Source organism: Eucyclogobius newberryi, unplaced genomic scaffold, assembly GCF_026437365.1.
Source record: "Eucyclogobius newberryi isolate DKJ021-1_F unplaced genomic scaffold, fEucNew1.0.hap1 SCAF_9, whole genome shotgun sequence".
Lineage (NCBI taxonomy): Eukaryota > Metazoa > Chordata > Actinopteri > Gobiiformes > Gobiidae > Eucyclogobius > Eucyclogobius newberryi.
The window spans coordinates 835,139-855,541 of NW_027316532.1; the positions used below are offsets into that span (position 1 = coordinate 835,139).

The 20,403-nt window shown below is 43.1% G+C and overlaps 2 protein-coding genes across 4 annotated transcripts; both read left to right on the top strand.

The window, feature by feature from the left end:
- The first annotated feature begins 508 nt into the window (after nucleotides 1–508).
- LOC140354280 (uncharacterized) lies at nucleotides 509–8,114 on the top strand. Its single transcript, XM_072439229.1, has 4 exons — nucleotides 509–1,126; nucleotides 1,697–2,078; nucleotides 5,523–5,613; nucleotides 8,068–8,114. Exons 1-4 carry the CDS (start codon nucleotides 510–512, stop codon nucleotides 8,112–8,114), a joined length of 1,137 nt encoding a protein of 378 aa, XP_072295330.1. The 5' UTR covers nucleotide 509.
- On the top strand, nucleotides 8,085–20,348 carry glrx2 (glutaredoxin 2). Of its 3 annotated transcripts, none has more exons than XM_072439175.1 (4): nucleotides 8,085–8,152; nucleotides 8,674–8,734; nucleotides 9,663–9,839; nucleotides 19,369–20,348. In XM_072439175.1, the coding sequence occupies exons 2-4, from the start codon at nucleotides 8,675–8,677 to the stop codon at nucleotides 19,525–19,527; spliced, it is 396 nt and encodes a 131-aa protein (XP_072295276.1). In that variant the 5' UTR covers nucleotides 8,085–8,152; nucleotide 8,674; the 3' UTR covers nucleotides 19,528–20,348. The 3 variants fall into 3 exon arrangements, with proteins under 3 accessions (XP_072295276.1, XP_072295275.1, XP_072295274.1); XM_072439174.1 differs by lacking the exon at nucleotides 8,085–8,152 and adding an exon at nucleotides 8,192–8,284; XM_072439173.1 differs by lacking the exon at nucleotides 8,085–8,152 and adding an exon at nucleotides 8,193–8,314.
- Nucleotides 20,349–20,403: the final 55 nt, after the last annotated feature.

Consider the following 20,403-nt stretch of genomic DNA (forward strand, 5'->3'; position numbering starts at 1 on the left):
ATATATAAACTCTTTCTCACCCTCCGGGGGTGGTCTCTATTTATTCCCCTTCAAGCTCGGGAGGACCCGGTCCTGGGAACCTGAGGGCTCTGCGCAGTATATTTGCTGTGTGTATGTGTGTATATATACATATATATATATATATGTGCCTCGCCACCGGAATTGTCGGACCATGTCGGCCTCGGTGAAACTGAGAAAAACAGCATTTTACTTTTTTTTCCCCAAATTTGTGATTTTCGTTTTTTTGCAGAATGTGCTAGTTGAAGATATGGACCAGCCATTCGATGTATCAGATAACAGTATTTGCAGCATTAAAAGCATAAATAAAGCCGTTTAAAATGTGGTGTTTTCGGGCGCTCTCTGGACGTGCAGAGTGGGTGTGACCGCATTTCCATATGAACAGCTGCGCTATTGTAGTCAGCCAATGGGCTGAGCCGCCAGCCGCATGGCTACTTGATAAGCAGCAACACAGGGACACGCAACACACGCTGTGTAACATCAGTTGAAAAATGGATCCTTCTGCTATCGCTTCGGAGCTTAACAGAGGTTGTTACAGCTCCACGCTTTTGGATTATTTCTGCGAAAAGTCCGCTTATCCAGATGACTATCTAAGTTCTGAATCTGAAGATGACCTCACAGATGACGAACGTGATTTCATCCAGCTGGAAAATATCCCTAGTCTACGGCTGACCTTAGATGAGGAGGAAGATGGGTTTTGGACAGAGGAAGGAGCGCCCGGTCACGCCGAAGAGCTGGAGCGTGAAATAACAGACGCTATAGCCACGGTTACTTTTGCAGGAGAGAACGAAGAGTTGGAAAAGATCCGTAACTTTGACTGCAAATGTTACTCAAGAAGAAAAGAAAATTCTCTACTCTCAAGCAAATCGTGTAGCGGGAAACTCTCTCCAGAACTCATGTACAAGCTACGGAGCGACTCATTAGCAGCAGAAAGACAGTGGCAGGATATGAGGATTATCGGACATATGGAAGCAAACAGACGTTCTGTCGTCACTTCTGAGCTGACGACGTCCACGAAAAAGCCCCAGAAGAAGCGCAAGTTTGCCCGGACAAGCTTTTTCATAGGAGGCACGGAAGTCTGCAGAAGTACTTTCCTGTTCCTCATGGCGTAAGTAATGATTAATATTAAATACGCCTGTTTTAGTGTGCTGTTGTGGTCGTGTTTGTGTTGTGAGTGCCTGTTTTGTTGAGCCATCACAAGCTAGCTAGCCACGTAGCGCCGCTAGCCCCGGCCGTACCCGCTCCTCCGCGTTTTAAGTCTTAAATACGACGTAAACGTCAGAATGTGAATAATGCAGAATAAATGGCATCACAAACACGCTTGAAAGTTATGTTTTGGTGTGCTGTTGTGGTCGTGTTTGTGTTGTGAGTGCCTGTTTTGTTGAGCCATCACAAGCTAGCTAGCCACGTAGCGCCGCTAGCCCCGGCCGTACCCGCTCCTCCGCGTTTTAAGTCTTAAATACGACGTAAACGTCAGAATGTGAATAATGCAGAATAAATGGCATCACAAACACGCTTGAAAGTTATGTTTTGGTGTGCTGTTGTGGTCGTGTTTGTGTTGTGAGTGCCTGTTTTGGTCTAAACCTGGTGAGCCATGATATCACAAGCTAGCTAGCCACGTGAAGCGTGTTATTCCCATATTACTCTCAACCCTAATCCTTTTTTTCCCCCTTTTCAGAATTGGCAAAGACACCCTGACTGACATAATTAAACACTATGATGAAAATGGAGCAACACCACGATTGAGGAAGAAGCGTGCACAGCCACAGCCACGTTCACGCAGGTTCATCAGCCATGAAGTCATCCACACCGTTGTAGAGTTTATCAAAAACTATGCAGAAGTCCATTACATAATGCTACCTGGTCGACATCCTGGCCATAAGGACTGGCATGTGAAGTTGCTCCCAACCCATGTGACTAAGGCCGAACCAGTGGAATTTCAGCTACTACGCACTACAGCTGTTCTGCCTCCGGTTGACAATCTCCATGTCCCACCTGGATTGAACATTGACAGGCAGACCTACCTGCATGAAAAAATCAGGCCTTTCTGTGCTGACGAGGCAAAAGACATCACATGCCCAGCGCCGAGAGTCACAGCACAGAAGACGAATGTGCAAAAGAGGCTGCGGACGTAATTGGACTCTGATGGTGTACCTATGATGTCTATTATCTCATATGTTGCAGTTCGTATACCTGGCTCTGGCATCTGTTTATAAGAGTTCTTCTATTGAGGGTGTTTTTTAAACTTCCTATAAATTATCTGTCCTTTCCCCCTGTATCTACTGCGTTGTAACATTAAAGGCTATCTTATCTTATCTTTTGTTGTTTGTGTTGAATCATTCAGTGCACCGTTGTTGGTGCACTGAATCACCTGTGAATTATGTTTACCGACAAATGCAATGAACCCTATTCTGATTCTGATTCTTTGATTCTATTCAGGGCCTTTTGTAATCCAAGTATTTCCATTTTAATATAGTAACTTCTAATTCTGATTCTGATTCTGATTCTTTGATGCTTCAGGGCCTTTTGTAATCCAAGTATTTCCATTTTAATATAGTAACTTCTAATTCTGATTCAAGTCCAGTTACCATCAATAACAACACTCCTCTTGAGTCTTGAGTGACAGCTGTAGGGGAAGGTGGTGTCAGTGTGACAGGGGGAGGGCTTATCTCAATGAGATGCAAATGAGCCCCGCCCCCTGTGACTCTGGGCTCACTCAGGTGAGAAACTTTGGAAGCCGTTTTCTCAGTGAATGGGTTTGAGAGTTGTATACATTCAAATGACCACAACTTACTCAAATATGATCAGATCTACATGAGTGAGACATCATTGGAAAGCTTTGAATTCACACTTTCAGAATCTGTGAATAACTCAAAATGTCTCCGGGTAGACATGTAACTGGGTTTCATACGGCCGGGCACATATATATATATATATATATATATATATATATATATATATATATATATATATATATATATTAGGGCTGGGCAACGATTAAAATCGCAATTAATCGCATTATTTCCCTGATTAATCACGATTAATCGCATTTTTACGTGCAAAATTCTAAAAAAAATCAAAAGAAGTGGAAAGTGCATCATTTTTATTCAGTAGCAGTTAAATAAAATATGAAGTATTCACTTGCCACAAAATCCTGAGCCACAATCATTAAAGATGAACAGACTTCAGAGGAAACGTCAGAAACATTATAATCTCATGAAACATTAGACACAAAACACATTTTAGGAGCAGCAGAAGCAGAAAACACTTCAGTTCAGTTTGTACTTTCTTAGAACCAGGGCCGGCCCAAGCCCTCAGGGGGCCCTAAGCGAAAACATTTTTGGGGGCCCCTCACCACGTCATCAGAATCAGTTTTATTGCCATTGTCAGTAAACAATTCACATATGGAACTTTCTTCAACGCAAACAAAGCACCAAAACTCCAGGGCATATATTTGCCAGTTTATTCTCAGCACCTCACAAGCTCAAATATTGATAACTTAAATCCCACAATGCAACTTGGTATTCCGCTGACATCACCTCTACTCCCTGTACAAATAACACACGTCCCAGATATGTTTTTGGGTGTATTTGTGGGCGTTAAGGGTCGACAGCCACATTAGCACATTAGTTTAAATGAATGAACAGGGGGGTCTGGGGGTCGTCCCCCAGATATTTTCAGACCTTTTTTGGGTCTTCTGCTGCATTTTAATGTGGTCCAGCCGCTAAAGTAAGAGTAAAATGTTGAGGTTGTAATGCTATAAAATGATGATGTGATGAAACTGTGCCAGGAGAAAGTGACTAAAGCCAGTTATTAATACATTAGTGTACTTAATTACTCAATACAATATTGGCTATGAAAATAATTATGGTCAAATTGATTCATTTTAACCGAAAATGTAAAAGTAATAGTTATCCTTAATAATTTATCTTTTACAGCTCCCAACTGTTCCTTCTTGCCAAAGTGACAAAACAAGTTATATTAAATTAAACAAATGGCATAAGCATTGCTTGATTAACAATTAACACTGATAAAACAAACATGTTATTCCCAGAGAATGAACAGAACGAGAAGTGAAGGTCCAAACCTCGCTCTAGTGAAGAGACTGTGTTTCTGCAACTTTGCCACTTTTGTATAAAAATATATAGTATTATTCTATAACAGACGTAATTATAATATGTCTGGTTATTTTTCACTATCAATTTATTATAATTTATAACAAATAGTCTAATGATGCTTTTTAAATAAATTGAAATGTTTTATTGCTCTATTAAAAGTGAATTACAATATAAATGTTTGTTCTGATCAGAACATCACACACTGGACTCTGTGTGAAACAATGCTGCGATGTGATTGGCTGATGGACCTGACGTGCATAAACCTTTACGTTCCTCTCATTGCACTTTAAGAAGTCAAAGTCAAACAGACATCACGAGTCACGATTGATCTGACACATGGTGATGTGAGAGAGAGGGACGCAAACTCAAACCCGCTCATCTCTGACTGAGGCTGCACAGGGGCCCGGGACAGGGGCCCACGGGGCCCGGGACAGGGGCCGCACACTGTTCACTCCAAAGTCTCACATCAGAGGTTCTGGACGAGACGGCGCTCGTCCGGACCGGATCTCCGCCTCTTAGTGACCCGGGCCATAGAGGCCCCTCACCGGCCTCACCTGCAGCTCACACGACGGGGCTGGTGTCAATGTGAAGCTTATTATCTTTCATTCAGACACATATTATTGTGCGCGGGGCAGAGCTCTCGTCGCCTCCAGCCTGAGCGAACTAACGTGACAGACTCGTGTTGTTTCAAACAGCAGCATTAACCGTCTCTTTGTAAGAGAAGTTCAAAACCTGGAGAGTGTTGTTGAGTTTGCAGTTTCTTTACATCGTCAAGAAGTTTCTTCTTTCGTTTTTCAGCATCAGGGGGATATATTCTTCTGGACATGAGGACCACGTTGTGTTGTGTTTATGTTTTGCTCTTGTTCTGCTCGCGCACAATGAAGTTGCCCAATCAGAGCAGGTTTGGTGTCTTGGTTGCCAGATTGTCATTACAAATAAATGCAGTTTGTGTGTTATATGTTACCGCTGTGTGCGCTGCCGCGCCAGCAGCGCTACTACACTAGTGGCGCACGCTGCGCTTGCACTTCTCATAAGACGGGTTGCCAGATTGGGGGCCATATTAACGCCTCGGGGCCCTACGCGGCTGCTTAGTTCGCTTATAGGCTGGGCCGGCCCTGCTTAGAACTCAACACTAAAGACACAACATGAGTTAAACAAACACTGAACCAGTTCAATACAAATAAATACATTGTGTGCATTTTAACTTAAACAATGTTAAAAACACAAAACTAAAGTTTATTGCCACTGCCACTGCATCGAAAAGAACCAGAAAAGTTTGTAGATTCCTAAAACTGGGTGTTTTTTTACTCCTCTGCACTGAGCCAGTTGCTAAGGCACCAGATTATTCACCTTTTCAGCTGATAAAGACGCCGGGCCCTTCTCAAGGATCTCCCCAGCTACGGGGCCCGTCAGGACGTGCTCACGCGGGCCCCTGCGGGACTTGCTCACGCGGGCCCCCAGCGGGACCTGCTCACCCGTCGGGACTTGCTCACGCGGGCCCCCAGCGGGACCTGCTCACGCGGGCCCCGGCGGGACCTGCTCACCCGTCGGGACTTGCTCACGCGGGCCCCCAGCGGGACCTGCTCACGCGGACCCCGGCGGGACCTGCTCACGCGGGCCCCGGCGGGACCTGCTCACGCAGTGACTTTCGGAGACCAGTTCAGAAATGCTCTTGTCATTTTCGCAACAAAGTCTGTTCCTTTTCTTAATTTATATGTCCAGCATCCTCGAAAAGGATTGCTTCAAAGATCGTATATTATAGTATAGTAGTTATAGAAAAGGACAAGGGAAATGGCCCCAGAGCAGACCTTTTGGGGCCAGGCCGGTGCTTAGCCCTAAAAGGAGGACTTTGATACAGGCTCGACTCAAGGGCCTTTTCCGGGGTCCTTTTGGCCCTTTTGGGGCCAGGCCGGTGCAAAGACTGTGAGAGCCAAGTTTAGTTTATGTATACGTTCGTATGGAAATCTACACAGTGTTGATATTTTGTTATAAATGTGTAATTTTATGTTTCACGGATTAATAATTTGGTTGTTTAAATGAGCTAAATTAATTTGATTACATTTGTTTTATTTGTAGAATGTATTTGTATTTGTCTTTGGCCTGCTCTGTCGTAATGTGTTACTGTCACTTTAAGAGAGACATCGCTTAGGGACAAGCGGAAGGAGCAGGAGACACAACAATACAGAGACAAATCTGTTCTATGTTTGAGAACAGCTGTATTTGATTTCTCCTGTAAGAAGTGTCACAAAACTGTGGATGAAACTTTGTTCACTATTTTTACATCGGAGTCCTGTGGGAGTTATTTCTCATCAATTAAAGTACACGAGTACACAAAGTACACGAGTAATACCATCGGCAAAAACAAGATACACAAATACTTTGCCCAGAAAGTCTTTGATTCAGTCTAAAATATGAAGAAAGAAATCACAGGACGAACATCACGACGTCCCAAGTCACTACTGAGCACCAGATTCCCTGCAGACAAGTGGGGCGTGTCCAAGCGGGGCGTGTCCAAGCGGGGCGTGTCACGAATCATATGAGTCTGATGTGTGTCTTGACCTCCGCCGAACCCCTGGGGTTCCATCGAACCCAGGTTAAAGGTCCCATAACATGCAAATCGACTTTTCAGAGCTTTTAACCTTCTTACATTGCTATTGATTCCCGCAGTGTTTAGCTACAGTACAGACTATCTCCTTTCCTCCAATCTCCAAACTGACGGGGGGTGGGGCAAGACCGCGTCATAACCACAGGCACGCGTCACCATCGCGGAGCAGACAGCTGTGTGGCACACACTACGTCACGCTCTGAGACTACGTCACGGGTGGGCGGGGCACACACGCTCTGAGACTACGTCACGGGTGGGCGGGGCACACACCCGCTCTGAGACTACGTCACGGGTTGGGCGGGGCACACACCCGCTCTGAGACTACGTCACGGGTGGGCGGGGCACACACGCTCTGAGACTACGTCACGGGTGGGCGGGGCACACACACGCTCTGAGACTACGTCACGGGTTGGGCGGGGCACACACCCGCTCTGAGACTACGTCACGGGTGGGCTGGGCACACACCCGCTCTGAGACTACGTCACGGGTGGGCTGGGCACACACCCGCTCTGAGACTACGTCACGGGTTGGGCGGGGCACACACGCTCTGAGACTACGTCACGGGTGGGCGGGGCACACACGCTCTGAGACTACGTCACGGGTGGGCGGGGCACACACGCTCTGAGACTACGTCACGGGTGGGCGGGGCACACACGCTCTGAGACTACGTCACGGGTGGGCGGGGCACACACCCGCTCTGAGACTACGTCACGGGTGGGCGGGGCACACACGCTCTGAGACTACGTCACGGGTGGGCGGGGGAGCCAGATGGCTCTTCACAAGGGTGGGGGTGAATATCAAACCAAGCCGTCTGCATTTCCGGGTTGGTGAGGGGGTCCAAGGTCTGGGTGATATTTCTTAACTATTATGTTAAGGGTGTTGCACAACACTTATTATTATCAATTATACACTTAGGATAGACTACCAAACGTGACAAAAGCATGTTATGGCACCTTTAAGAACCACTGTTCTAATGTTCACGCTCAAATTCTGCGTCAGGCGCGATTCGGTTTTGTACGAGGCTTTAGAACTGGACCAGGGGAATCCGACCTGCGTTAATGCGGATTAAAATAATTGATCGCGTTAAATAAATGATGAGTTAGCGCGATAATAACACGTTAACTTGCCCAGCCCTAATATATATATATATATATATATATATATATATATATATATGAGGACTCTGCTCAACTGTTGCAAAAGCGAAGCTTCCTTTTAATTTGAAAACTCTACAGGGGAAAGACTCGGAAACATCTGTTTTAGTCATGGATGTATTCTATTGGTTTCAGTGGGGGCGGCAATCCGGGTTGTGTGTTTCCGGTGCAGGTCGGGAAGGTTCCGCTCTGCCGCTCGACGCCACGCTGCAGACGTAAACACATCAGGGGAACACAGCGGATTAAAGCGTGTAAACGTGAGCTTTTCCTGCTCTCTCCTGCTGCTAAGCTAACCGCATGTTAGCACGACAGTTTCACAGTTTTTTATCCTTTTGTTGTTTTTGGTCCATGTTTTCCTGGATCGGAGCGGCTTGGTGCGGCTGTAGAAGGTCATTCCCGCTCGCTTCATCGCAACACCGGTCTGATCACGTTAATCCGGTCTCACGCCAAAAACAAAACATTAATTATATCGATAATGATAATACGAATTGCCTCCCTAATATTCTAGTTACATGTGTAAGCGGTAGTTGGTATTTTGAACTTGTTTAGGCTTGTTTACAGCTGTCAGGCGCAGAACTACTGTGACTAATGTCAAAAAGGCCTAAGTGACGAGCAACATCATGACATTTCCATTGGAATCAACCTCACAAAATATGGAAAACGTCAATTGCCTTCTCAAATGACAACCACTTTGATTATTAGATAGGGATGTCATTATATCAACATTTGGTGTTCCAATAAAACCTTTTGAATCTTTCATTTCTTTTCTTTTTTCCAGAATGGGGAATTTAACTTCATCCACAGCTGGATCTTCCACTGCGTGTGTACAGTATGTCGAGGTAAGAAAATGCAACTATATATATATATTATATTTAAAGATTGTTTTTGTGTGTATTTATGCCTGTTCAAATGAATTATAGTTTTACACCAATTCAGTAGGTAGTTGTGGTGAACAAATCTTTAAAAAGCTGTAGAAAATGAGGTAATTTACACAAAAGAAACTACTTTTTTTGCTCTCTAAATTTTTTTTTCTTAATTTCTCAAACTAAAATAATTGTGCCATTAGATGAGTTTTTGCCCAGTGGTTGGTGGGTAATTTCCTAGTGTGATCAATTACACACAGGAAGTATATTGTATTATAATTTTTAGCAAAATTCAAAATATATTTTTTTCATAGGCACTTTAAGCCGTGAAGGTAATTTGAGTGTTTTTGGTTAGTTTAAATTCTACATAATGAAAAGTGTTGATGCCCTATTTTCATTTCTCATCATGACAAATCGACAAAAAAAAATATTGCTAATCTTTATCTTTACTATACACACTCTAAAACGCATAGGAAAAGACTAAAATAATTGTTTGTTGCTTCCCTACTATTCCATAGTACCACGCTAAGAAAAGTCAGTACTCAAAATACTGGATTTAAAGCACCGTGCTAGGGAAATTTACTAACGGGCTATTCATTTAATAATCCACCATTTTAGAGTGTTTTGAGCAAGACCTTTTGAACAGCAGAAGATCCTTACCATTGTCAAATGTAAGGTATCCACCAGATGAGTGGCATTGCCAAAGTTCACACTGCATTTTTGACCGTTGGTTTCAGTGGACAAGATTCAAACGAGACGCTCTAATCTAAATGAAACGATATGAAATGTATTTTACTTCACTTACGTTTTTGTAATTTCCAAATTCAAGATTACATATGTATGTCTCGTATTATAGGTGTGTTTTGTTTATTGGTGATTGGTAAAAGGGTCTATGTTTGTCCAGGAGGTGGTGTCTCAGAACTGCGTTGTGATCTTCTCAAAGACCACGTGTCCTTACTGTAAAATGGCCAAAAACGTCTTCAACGAGATCGGAACAAACTACAAAGTGATCGAACTGGACGAGCACAACGACGGGAGGAGACTTCAGGAAGCTCTGGCCCAGGTGACCGGGGCTCGGACGGTGAGAACTTTGTCTTCATTATTGTTTAGTAAAGCTCAGAAGTTGCAGGTTGCTTGTAATGATGCCCTACGCATCTTGTCGAGTCCCTGGTTGGTCAAGTGCCAGGCTGCCACACCAAATGCTGTTATTAGAAGCTTTGTTTATATGTTTCTGTTGCGCCTTGGGGCCTAATGTCATGATATTCTAAAAGTTCTGGTTTTCTCTGAGCAGAGCAGTGTCAGGTTCACCGCTGAACTCTGGAGGCACTGGAGGAAGTGCTTGTGAAGACCAGGGTTCACTGTCCTGTTTAGGGTTGAGGCCGACTTACATTTTTGAATTAAAAAACCCAATTTTGATTCCCTTTTTAATTTATTGACCATTATTTAACCAAGGAAGTCTCACTGAGATTTAGAATCTCTTTTCCTGGTCCCAGTTGGGAGTTTAAAATATACCACACTTTGCTGGCTACACAGTGCTCCTGAATAAAAGCTGGCTCCAATGATATTTACAAAGAAACAAGAAATTGTACGTGTTCGGGCCGCACCTGCCACTAAACCGCAGGTGCCCACGTTATAACATGAGATATTTACACACAGGTCTCGTGGCCCACCTGAAGCTCGCTGCACCACGGGACGAGTTCCACTCATTTCTCAGTGAATATGAGTTGGATTGTAATAAAACAGCATTTTGAACTTTACCAAGCAGAAAACACATCACAGCTGTCCCTACTGTCCTCTCTGTCCACACTGTCCCCCCTGTGCAGTAGGGCTGTGTTCAAAATATCGATACAGCGATATATCGTCACGGACTCCGTATCAATACGCGTATCGATACTGAGTCACAGTATCGATTTTTTTTTTTTATTTAAAAAAATAAGATTTTTGTGGCCCGTAGGCTTTAAAGGAGGTGAAAAAGTTCTTTTGATCATGTGTTTGTGCTGCTCCTCTGGAGAAGGAGCTGGACCTGATCAGAAGCTGATCTGTGCAGAAGATGCTGCTGCAGCTGTTCAGACCATGAAACATGTAATACTTTACTAGAATGTGTTCCTTATACTTCTATTTGGATCAGTTGGATGGATGAAGTTATTAGAGCAGAATGGATTTATAAAGAAGTGTTTTGTGGGTAAACATGAAATTTCATACATTTTCTTATTCAGAGTAAAAACATCACCCATTTGGTACATTTTTAAGACCCTTTTTTCAAAAATGTATCGGGATACGTATCGTAATGAGGGAATTGTATCGGAATATACAAGTATCGGGATACGTATCGTATAGAGATGCACCGATTCCAAAATTCTTGGCCGATACCGATTTCCGGTTTTTAAGGAGGTCTGACCTGCCAAAACCGATTTTTCCGATACCGATTTTCTATCTAGCCACTGATTTTCCCACAAACTACCCAGTATTTTATGAAAAAGTTGCATGTAAACAGGACACACGTTTTATAATATAAAATGTAATTTATTTTGTGGAAAAATAGAAAAATAAATAACTATATATAAAAATAATATATAAATACAGAACTATAGACTAACTAATATATGACCTGGAGAAGAGTGGGGGACACAGAGGATAAAGGAGTCCATTTCTCCTGCAGAAGATGCAGCTCCAATGGTTCCAGATTGAAATCAAATGAACTATTTTCATATAGTAATTTATACTTTTGTAATTTTACACATTCTTTTGAATGAGCTGGAACCCTCTGCAGGAGAGGAAGCAGATGGAACATGAGGAGGGTCAGTCCCAGAGTGCTGCCAGCACCTCCCTCTCAAAGCTGGAGGACTCTGGCTCCAGGACCGCTTCCTCGTGGTTCTACAAAAAAAAAAAACATTGCAATTTAGATGACACGGGCTAAAAAACTAATTGTAATCCAGCCAAATGCTTTTACACACCTGTGGGTGCAGCAGAAGGGCCAGCATCCCCTGAAGGAGCAGGAGCAGCAGGAGCAGGAGCAACAGGGGCAGGGGCAGGAGCAACAGGAGCAGGGGCAGGAGCAGCAGGAGCAGGAGCAACAGGGGCAGGAGCAACAGGAGCAGGAGCAGCAGGAGCAGGGGCAACAGGGGCAGGGGCAGGGGCAGAAGCAACAGGAACAACAGGGGCAGGAGCAACAGGGGCAGGAGCAACAGGAGCAGGAGCAACAGGGGCAGGAGCAACAGGGGCAGGAGCAACAGGGGCAGGAGCAACAGGGGCAGGAGCAACAGGGGCAGGAGCAACAGGAGCAGGAGCAACAGGGGCAGGAGCAGCAGGAGCAGGAGCAACAGGAGCAGGGGCAGCAGGAGCAACAGGGAGGGCTGAAGGCAAATCCAGATCTTCAAAAAGAACATTGTACTGCAGTTATATTTGAGCCCAGTACATTTACTGCAATATTATTCAAACTTTTACTATTATAATACAGTTTATTAAATGAGGCACATTTATGTTTCAATATCATTTTACAGTTTCATCAGCTCTGAAAACTTCACACACTCACTAGAAGCACAATGACCTGAGCACTATAGATTCTAGAGCACTATAGATTCTAGAGCACTATAGATTCTAGAGCACTATAGATTCTAGAGCACTATAGATTCTAGAGCACTATAGATTCTAGAGCACTATAGATTCTAGAGCACTATAGATTCTAGTGCACTATAGATTCTAGTGCACTATAGATTCTAGTGCACTATAGATTCTAGTGCACTATAGATTCTAGAGCACTATAGATTCTAGAGCACTATAGATTCTAGAGCACTATAGATTCTAGAGCACTATAGATTCTAGTGCACTATAGATTCTAGTGCACTATAGATTCTAGTGCACTATAGATTCTAGAGCACTATAGATTCTAGAGCACTATAGATTCTAGAGCACTATAGATTCTAGTGCACTATAGATTCTAGAGCACTATAGATTCTAGTGCACTATAGATTCTAGAGCACTATAGATTCTAGAGCACTATAGATTCTAGAGCACTATAGATTCTAGAGCACTATAGATTCTAGTGCACTATAGATTCTAGAGCACTATAGATTCTAGTGCACTATAGATTCTAGAGCACTATAGATTCTAGAGCACTATAGATTCTAGAGCACTATAGATTCTAGAGCACTATAGATTCTAGAGCACTATAGATTCTAGTGCACTATAGATTCTAGAGCACTATAGATTCTAGAGCACTATAGATTCTAGAGCACTATAGATTCTAGAGCACTATAGATTCTAGAGCACTATAGATTCTAGAGCACTATAGATTCTAGAGCACTATAGATTCTAGTGCACTATAGATTCTAGTGCACTATAGATTCTAGAGCACTATAGATTCTAGAGCACTATAGATTCTAGAGCACTATAGATTCTAGTGCACTATAGATTCTAGAGCACTATAGATTCTAGTGCACTATAGATTCTAGAGCACTATAGATTCTAGAGCACTATAGATTCTAGAGCACTATAGATTCTAGAGCACTATAGATTCTAGTGCACTATAGATTCTAGAGCACTATAGATTCTAGTGCACTATAGATTCTAGAGCACTATAGATTCTAGTGCACTATAGATTCTAGTGCACTATAGATTCTAGAGCACTATAGATTCTAGAGCACTATAGATTCTAGTGCACTATAGATTCTAGTGCACTATAGATTCTAGAGCACTATAGATTCTAGAGCACTATAGATTCTAGAGCACTATAGATTCTAGTGCACTATAGATTCTAGAGCACTATAGATTCTAGTGCACTATAGATTCTAGTGCACTATAGATTCTAGTGCACTATAGATTCTAGAGCACTATAGATTCTAGTGCACTATAGATTCTAGTGCACTATAGATTCTAGAGCACTATAGATTCTAGTGCACTATAGATTCTAGAGCACTATAGATTCTAGAGCACTATAGATTCTAGTGCACTATAGATTCTAGTGCACTATAGATTCTAGAGTACAATTAAATAGTCCTGACATTAGATTGTCGTCACTCATTTCACTGTTTGAGTCAGTAATTTAAGTTTTGTATCTACGTCATGTTTGTCTCAAATGCATCAAAGTCTTTTTAAAGTCTCATTTCAGGAGGATGAGATCTCTTGTTAGCATTAGCTCGTAGCCTAGCTCTCTGCTAGTTGAGCAGAACAACAACAACAACTAACTCTTCTGACAGCCCTGCTGCTGCTTCTTCTGTCTCCTTCATGTGTCCCTGCTCTTCTGCACATGTCCTCTGTCTTCTGTCTCCTTCATGTGTCCCTACTCTTCTGCACATGTCCTCTGTCTTCTGTCTCCTTCATGTGTCCCTGCTCTTCTGCACATGTCCTCTGTCTTCTGTCTCCTTCATGTGTCCCGACTCTTCTGCACATGTCCTCTGTCTTCTGTCTCCTTCATGTGTCCCTACTCTTCTGCACATGTCCTCTGTCTTCTGTCTCCTTCATGTGTCCCGACTCTTCTGCAGATGTCCTCTGTCTTCTGTCTCCTTCATGTGTCCCGACTCTTCTGCAGATGTCCTCTGTCTTCTGTCTCCTTCATGTGTCCCGACTCTTCTGCACATGTCCTCTGTCTTCTGTCTCCTTCATGTGTCCCGACTCTTCTGCACATGTCCTCTGTCTTCTGTCTCCTTCATGTGTCCCGACTCTTCTGCACATGTCCTCTGTCTTCTGTCTCCTTCATGTGTCCCTACTCTTCTGCACATGTCCTCTGTCTTCTGTCTCCTTCATGTGTCCCGACTCTTCTGCAGATGTCCTCTGTCTTCTGGCTCCTTCATGTGTCCCGACTCTTCTGCAGATGTCCTCTGTCTTCTGTCTCCTTCATGTGTCCCGACTCTTCTGCACATGTCCTCTGTCTTCTGTCTCCTTCATGTGTCCCGACTCTTCTGCACATGTCTTCTGTCTCCTTCATGTGTCCCTACTCTTCTGCACATGTCCTCTGTCTTCTGTCTCCTTCATGTGTCCCGACTCTTCTGCACATGTCCTCTGTCTTCTGTCTCCTTCATGTGTCCCGACTCTTCTGCACATGTCCTCTGTCTTCTGTCTCCTTCATGTGTCCCTACTCTTCTGCACATGTCCTCTGTCTTCTGTCTCCTTCATGTGTCCCGACTCTTCTGCAGATGTCCTCCGTCTTCTGTCTCCTTCATGTGTCCCTACTCTTCTGCAGATGTCCTCTGTCTTCTGGCCCCTTCATGTGTCCCTACTCTTCTGCAGATGTCCTCTGTCTTCTGTCTCCTTCATGTGTCCCGACTCTTCTGCAGATGTCCTCTGTCTTCTGTCTCCTTCATGTGTCCCGACTCTTCTGCACATGTCCTCTGTCTTCTGTCTCCTTCATGTGTCCCGACTCTTCTGCAGATGTCCTCTGTCTTCTGTCTCCTTCATGTGTCCCTACTCTTCTGCAGATGTCCTCTGTCTTCTGGCTCCTTCATGTGTCCCGACTCTTCTGCAGATGTCCTCTGTCTTCTGTCTCCTTCATGTGTCCCTACTCTTCTGCAGATGTCCTCTGTCTTCTGTCTCCTTCATGTGTCCCGACTCTTCTGCAGATGTCCTCTGTCTTCTGTCTCCTTCATGTGTCCCGACTCTTCTGCACATGTCCTCTGTCTTCTGTCTCCTTCATGTGTCCCGACTCTTCTGCAGATGTCCTCTGTCTTCTGTCTCCTTCATGTGTCCCGACTCTTCTGCAGATGTCCTCTGTCTTCTGTCCCGACTCTTCTGCAGATGTCCTCTGTCTTCTGTCTCCTTCATGTGTCCCTACTCTTCTGCAGATGTCCTCTGTCTTCTGGCTCCTTCATGTGTCCCGACTCTTCTGCAGATGTCCTCTGTCTCCTTCATGTGTCCCGACTCTTCTGCAGATGTCCTCTGTCTTCTGGCTCCTTCATGTGTCCCGACTCTTCTGCAGATGTCCTCTGTCTTCTGTCTCCTTCATGTGTCCCTACTCTTCTGCAGATGTCCTCTGTCTTCTGTCTCCTTCATGTGTCCCGACTCTTCTGCAGATGTCCTCTGTCTTCTGGCTCCTTCATGTGTCCCTACTCTTCTGCAGATGTCCTCTGTCTTCTGGCTCCTTCATGTGTCCCTGCTCTTCTGCAGATGTCCTCTGTCTTCTGTCTCCTTCATGTGTCCCGACTCTTCTGCAGATGTCCTCTGTCTTCTGGCTCCTTCATGTGTCCCTACTCTTCTGCAGATGTCCTCTGTCTTCTGGCTCCTTCATGTGTCCCTGCTCCTCTGCAGATGTCCTCTGTCTTCTGGCCCCTTCATGTGTCCTCTGTCTTCTGCAGATGTCCTCTGTCTTCTGGCTCCTTCATGTGTCCCTACTCTTCTGCAGATGTCCTCTGTCTTCTGGCTCCTTCATGTGTCCCTGCTCTTCTGCAGATGTCCTCTGTCTTCTGGCCCCTTCATGTGTCCTCTGTCTTCTGCAGATAACTCTGAATAAACACATGAACTCGTCAAACACAAACCAGCGCAAATTATTTTGACCGCATCAACTATCAACACGTAGATTGTAATCGTCTCAAAGTTATAATAACTGACCCACAGTCCAGTCTCCTCTGATCCTCCTCCAGGCTCGTCCTTCTTGTGTTCCACCAAAGTTGAACAAATCTGAACTTTTCTGCCACGAACGATTTTAACGCCTTGAAGCTTCTGCTTGTCAAAGCGTCTAGAGCGGAAAACGGCAAAACGCACCTCCGCTCCGCGCTCCACGCAGAAAAAGCAGGACTCGCGCCGCGGGAAACGCAGGAGCTGTTCGACACACGTTTACATAGACTTGAATGTAAAGTGGACACTTTGGCCGCCGCGCTCTGAAAGAGTCTTGTAGTTTTTAGCTGTTTTGCTCTGGGCGCTTTGAGCTGCTACGCACCGCGCAGTTTGGATCGGCCGAAAACCGGCAATTACGACATGGACCGGCCGGTCACCGATTCTGGCCGATTCAGCATAAAACCGGCTTTTTAAATCGGCGGCCGATTGATCGGTGCATCTCTAGTATCGTATCGTGACCCCTGTTTCGGGATACGTATCGTATCGCAAGGGTCTTGGCAATACCCAGCCCTACTGTGCAGTGTTCCCCCCAGCCCTATTTAGCGTAGCGGGCCGATACGGCCTTATCCTGAATTAATCAAAAGCCGCGTCTTTACAGATCATACACATCAAAATACTCATATTTACACTGCCAAGCAACTCCAAACTCGTTTTTAAAAATCGGATGCATATTTTGGGCGCAGTGAATTAAACTGGAGCCGAGACGAGCACTTAGGGACCGTCATCAAAAAACAAACCAAAAATGGAAATGTTTTATAGCTGGAATGGAACATCAAATAGAGCGATACAATTTGAATAACACAACAAATACACCATGATGTACACCACAGCAAACTTTGTTTTTCCATATGAAGCTTTAGTTGTGTTTTATTTATGGAATATATTGTCATATGAAAATTAATCTTCCAATAGCTTTTTAAATATTTGATGTAGGGTCACCAAATTCACTGCACTTATCAATAATGGGAATGTCTATTTACTACAACCTTTTATTATACCCATCAGAAGCATACTACATGTTTTTTATGATGAAATATGATGAATTATGGATATAAATCTTCGATAACCTTATTTATTATTGGATTTAGGGTCACCAAATTAACGGCACTTATCAATAATTGAAATATAAATACCTTTTATTGACTTGTTGCACCACAAATATAGCATGTACATAAATACATGGTTGTTGATAAAGTTATATTATTATCATTTTATTTGTTTTTGTGCCTCTTTAAAGGAGTAGCTATGTGCCCGTTTTGTGGGGAGGTTTGCCCTTTTTAAAAAAAAAATCCCACTACGCTCTTTTCAAATCCTGGGGGAAACAGTGCCTCTGTGTGAGCTGATTGACCTGTGTCTTCACCTCTGGTTCATCTGCTCCTGAGCGTGAGTGTTTAGTGAGTGTTACGTTGTAATATGAGATATTAACACATAAATATGGTCCACCGTAGTGACGCACATGTTGTCTTTTGATCTGTGGGTCATTTCGGGCCAAGAAAGTCTCATTTTAATGCAGCAGGTTCTAAACAGCAGACCGCTGTATATCGCATGTCAAGCCTTGAAATGATTATTTTTATGTCCCTGTCAACATGACAGGTATTTGGCTTCATGCTGTCGCTGCCAACATTTGAAGACACAGTAGACACGGTGGTCTTTCCTCGTCTCCCACCTTAGTCACAGTGAAGTGCTACATGCGCTTCCTCATATTTCCTCCTCTTGTTAGCTTTTGGGTGACTTTTGTTTGTTTCGTTATTAGGGATGTTAGTAGGGCCTATATTCTAAGAATCCAAGACATTTCTTTAGAATACAATTTTATTTTTAAATTCAACTCAGACTTCTGGATGGTGGAAATTAGGGTTGTGTTCAAAATATCGATACGGCGATATATCGTCACGGACTCCGGACTGAGTCACAGTATCGATATTTTATTTGTTTTTGTTTTTTTAAATTTTCTTTTTTTTGTTTTGTTTTGTGGCCCGGAGGCTTTAAAGGAGGTGGAATAGTACTTTTCTTCTGCTGTTTGTGCTGCTCCTCTGGTCGAGGTGAGAAGGAGCTGGACCTGATCAGAAGCTGATCTGTGCAGAAGATGCTGCTGCAGCTGTTCAGACCATGAAACATACAATACTTTACTAGAATGTGTTCCTTATACTTCTATTTGGATCAGTTGGATGGATGAAGTTATTAGAGCAGAATGGATTTATAAAGAAGTGCTTTGTGGATAAACATGAAATTTCATTTTTTTTTTATCCAGAGTAAAAATATTACCCATTTGGTACATTTTTAAGACCCTTTTTTCAAAAAATATATCGGGATACGTATCGTAATGAGGGAATTGTATCGGAATATACTAGTATCGGGATATGTATCGTATCGTGACCCCTGTATCGCGATACGTATCGCGAGCGTCTTGGCAATACCCAGCCCTAGTAGAGAAGTGATTTGATAATGTGAAAATAACATTTTATTTTTATTCCGTCCTCCCCTCTTAAAAAATGCCAAGGAAAGTCCGTGAAACAACAAATTAAAAAACTCTCCTTACAAATATTGTATATCATTTGCATAAGTCTATATATAAATGTATTTATAAGTTTGAGGCAAATCATTAGGTCAAGACATTACTCCTCCTGAACATTTTTAAATAAACTAAAGGGCAATCATCTTCAAACCCCTCACAATCAGAGTGAGCTGCTGAGATCTGGCATTTGACAAAAACTGAAACTTCTGAGTGACGTTCACAATGACGCTGCTTGTCTCTGAACACATCAATTCTCACCACCAGCGCTCATGACACAAGACATTCCACTGGATACAAACCGTTGTCCTTCTTCTTAAATGTTTCTAAAGAAAAAAATCACAGTGGAAACACCCCCTCTAGTGGCAGGATGCAGTCATTCTGCAGGTAACTTTGGTACATTGTGGGAGATGTAGTAGCGGCACAGACATTTAGACCGCGGGCCCCCCACATCATTTGATGTGGCCCTCGAGCCTTGAAGTTGACACATGTGATGTAATCAGTCTCCAGCACTAAAACCACAACAAATTCTTCATTTGTCTCCTCTTTCTCTCAGGTTCCTAGAGTCTTTATCAACGGGAACTGTATCGGGGGGGGCTCGGACACAAAGCAGCTCCATCAACAGGGAAAGCTTCTACCTCTGATCGAACGTTGCGCCCCCTGCTGTTCTGGCATTGAAGGCTCGGGCAGCGGGCAGTTTGAACCGGACAAATGACTAACCGTTCTGCTGCTCGTTTTAAACCCCTTTTTTTATAAAACATATAATCCAGGTTATTTTACTGACGTTTTATTACTTAAGGACATTTTTGCGATATGTTCTGTCAGACACACCCATTTCTTGAAAAAAGGTTGAAAGTGATTGTTTTCAATTTGATACAGGAGCAATGGGATTTAATGCTGTTTTTAGGCAAGGCAAGTTTATTTGATAAGATATTCCTTTATTGTCCCACATGGGGACAATAAAGGAACATTGCCTTGTGCACAGTTCGTACACAAGGCAATTCAAAGTGCTTCAAAATGCATTAAAATCACAACATGACAGAAATCTCAAAACATTTAAATACATAAAAGAGAAGAGTGCAAAGAAAATCCTTTCAGGCATATGCACAGCTAAACAAAACTGTTTGTCAGAGTAGAACCTGTCTCACATCTTCAGAAAGACTGTTCCAGATTTTAGCTGCATAAAACTGAAACGCAGATTCACCATGTTTACTATTATATTCAGTCAGTTTTACATGTCAGGGAGTTAATATCTTCTGTGTATTCAGAGTTATTGACATCAAATAAAAAATGTCAACACACAAGTTTCTTTCTGCTTCTTTGGCGGAACAAGAGTGATATTTTGTTAAATTTGCATGTTGTATACAACATGGACTGTGAACATTTGCATTGCATGTAAAACTATTGGCATGCATGAATGAATGTCTCTTGAGTGTGAAAATCAAATATTACTCATTTTAAGTCATATAAATATTGTTGTTTGTCTGTATTGTCACAAATGTTAACTTATTGTCAATAAATAAATTATTCCAAGTGTCCATTTATTTATTTTTTCATTTCAAATACACATTTTGTTTGATTAGATTTGTGC